The sequence below is a fragment of the Arachis hypogaea genome, chromosome 12 (genome assembly GCF_003086295.3).
Source record: "Arachis hypogaea cultivar Tifrunner chromosome 12, arahy.Tifrunner.gnm2.J5K5, whole genome shotgun sequence".
NCBI lineage: Eukaryota > Viridiplantae > Streptophyta > Magnoliopsida > Fabales > Fabaceae > Arachis > Arachis hypogaea.
Genome location: NC_092047.1, coordinates 18256 through 20465, shown reverse-complemented (window position 1 = coordinate 20465; position 2210 = coordinate 18256). Strand labels below are relative to the sequence as shown.

The following is a 2210-nucleotide window of genomic DNA, read 5'->3' as shown; positions in this document are numbered from 1 at the left end:
TGTAATTTTAATTTTATTTATATAATTTTATATTTTTTAAATTATGACCGGGTCAACCGGGTGAATCAGTGACCCATCGATTGAACCAGACCGAGTGGATTACCGATTCAATTCTGATAACTATAACTGTAGATTTATAGCCCTTATTTCTTACTATATTAGTTTTAGTATATTAAAGGCAAAATTTCCAAGGCGTAGAGCGAAGAAAATGGTCAAACAATCAACTCAATTGAAGGAACTTAAAACCCAAACGCAGCAACCTCAATTCAAAGAGCTTGAAATCGAAGGTACAGCAAAATCAAATAACAGATTTCTTGATTAGCATAAAGTTTTCACTATTTATTTATTTTTATTAAAACTCTACCTGTGTGTTTGTGGCAGTGGAGTGTCAAATCAGTGCAATTAAGGTGGTTCGTGATGTTGAGATTGAGCGATTGTTGATGGAACTTCGTTTGGTTCGGTCGTGTTTCAGTGAGGAACAGCTCCGGAAGCTAATGCTACAGGTCTTCGAAGAAACCTTACCGAATCCCTCAATTGTGAAAGATGAAGGTAATGGAAAATTTGATGTGAAGTGGAAAGAGAGAGGGAGCAGAATGTCCACGACTTGTGGTGGTGTAGAAAGAGATTTGCACGCTTCTCTGTTCTAGAGGCTTTCGATTACTTTTCCTTCGGAATGTCCTTTTTCGGTTTCTCAGTTTGGTGGTTTTGAATACTCTAGCAATACTGGTAGTGTTTAGTTTTCTCTTTCGATTTAACTCATTTCATATCTGAATTAAAGTTTCCTAAATTGAATTAAAAAAAATGGAAATGTATGTTACGAAACATACTATTGTTCTGTGCCCCTTAAAATGTTTGAGTTCCTTCAATTTTGAACGATTTTACTATAGATATTATAGTTCTTATACATTTTGGCATAGATTGTAGTTGATACCTGTTAGTTTACTTCTTTGTTGGTAGGGAGAACAGGATTTCTTAGTGATGAAAATCTTCATTTTAAGGACTTTGTATGTTCTCTATCTTCTCTGTGCACTTTGATTAATTGTATTTTGTAACATCCTTAGCTGGCTTGTTTGGGTCACTTACATAGGACTTGATGCGACATAAAATTGGGGTAGCTGTGTAGGAGCAGCATTAATATAGCACTTCCATTCTCATTTCCATCATGTGCTGAAGCATCCACGAATTGATTTGAATGAGAAATGTTGCTATTCATTTAGGATCCTTTCATGTGCAGATGGAAGAGAACTTGCCTCTATTACTAGTTTCATTGTATACGCTGCTAAATCTATTATGACTAACTTAAACAGCTTGCAAATAAAAACTAATTAGTGGTTGCAATATATTGTGATAATATGAATTAATTGAATGTTTGTTACATAGGTTTTTGAGGAGCCATGTGAAGCTCAGACTCTCACAAGTCAAGAAGGTCTTCAGACTCCCAATGTCCGAATTTTCTCCTTTTATTTTTTACCTTTTGTTTTTTATGGATGACTTTATGAACTCTAGTATTCATTGCTGAGGCTATTTTTTAAACAGTTGTGATTGATTTGACTTTGTTGCCTTTTGCAGGTGAGTAGTCAGCGCTTGTCTGTTGGGATGACACCCAAAACCCTTAGGCTGTCGAAACCTAGTGAGATGCTTCTCTCTGTCCATGGATCACCTTTTGGTGTTTACAAGCAAAATAACATGGAAGCTATATATGGTATGAAGCAAATGTTCTATTTGAAACTATTGCTATATCTTGTTCATTTAGTTTCCTTGTTGCATGAAGAGATACTTTCCTAAAAATAAACTACCAAGAATGGTACTTGAAAGTTTATGCCGCTAATAAAAATAACCTAGAAAGATAACAAATAAGCTCCAAAGGATTTAAAAAGTGAGAAAACTAACCGGATATTAGTTATATTTTTTCATAAAATACTTTAGATATTAGATTTCGATGCGATTTTTTGTAAGTATTATTAGAAAAATGAGACTTTGTCATAGTTAAAATTTGGTGATTTGTCAAGGAATTTTTTCAAATTTTTTTGTGAATGATTGAATTTAAAATAAAATGCACAAGTTGTTTGCTAAATACAAAATTCCTTTATCATTTATGTAAAAAAATATGATATTTTTGTTAATTTTGTCACGTTTTTAAATCTTTTGAGACTTCTTTGTCATTCATAGAAATCTTGTTTGGTTATTTTTCATAGCGATATGAGTTTTTT

General features: G+C 33.0%; 1 protein-coding gene across 1 annotated transcript; it reads left to right on the top strand.

Moving 5' to 3' along the window:
* The first annotated feature begins 208 nt into the window (after positions 1-208).
* LOC140177166 (uncharacterized) lies at positions 209-1785 on the top strand. Its single transcript, XM_072209996.1, has 5 exons — positions 209-287; positions 382-549; positions 958-1004; positions 1381-1443; positions 1570-1785. The coding sequence occupies exons 1-5, from the start codon at positions 209-211 to the stop codon at positions 1783-1785; spliced, it is 573 nt and encodes a 190-aa protein (XP_072066097.1).
* The last annotated feature ends 425 nt before the right edge of the window (positions 1786-2210 follow it).

Coding starts and splice junctions, on each gene's coding strand:
- LOC140177166 (XM_072209996.1), top strand. CDS start 209: ATGGTCAAACAATCAACTCAATTGAAGGAACTTAAAACCCAAACGCAG. Junction 1,005..1,380: donor ATCTTCATTTTAAGGACTTT/GTATGTTCTCTA, acceptor TTTGTTACATAG/GTTTTTGAGGAGCCATGTGA. Junction 1,444..1,569: donor AAGGTCTTCAGACTCCCAAT/GTCCGAATTTTC, acceptor TGCCTTTTGCAG/GTGAGTAGTCAGCGCTTGTC.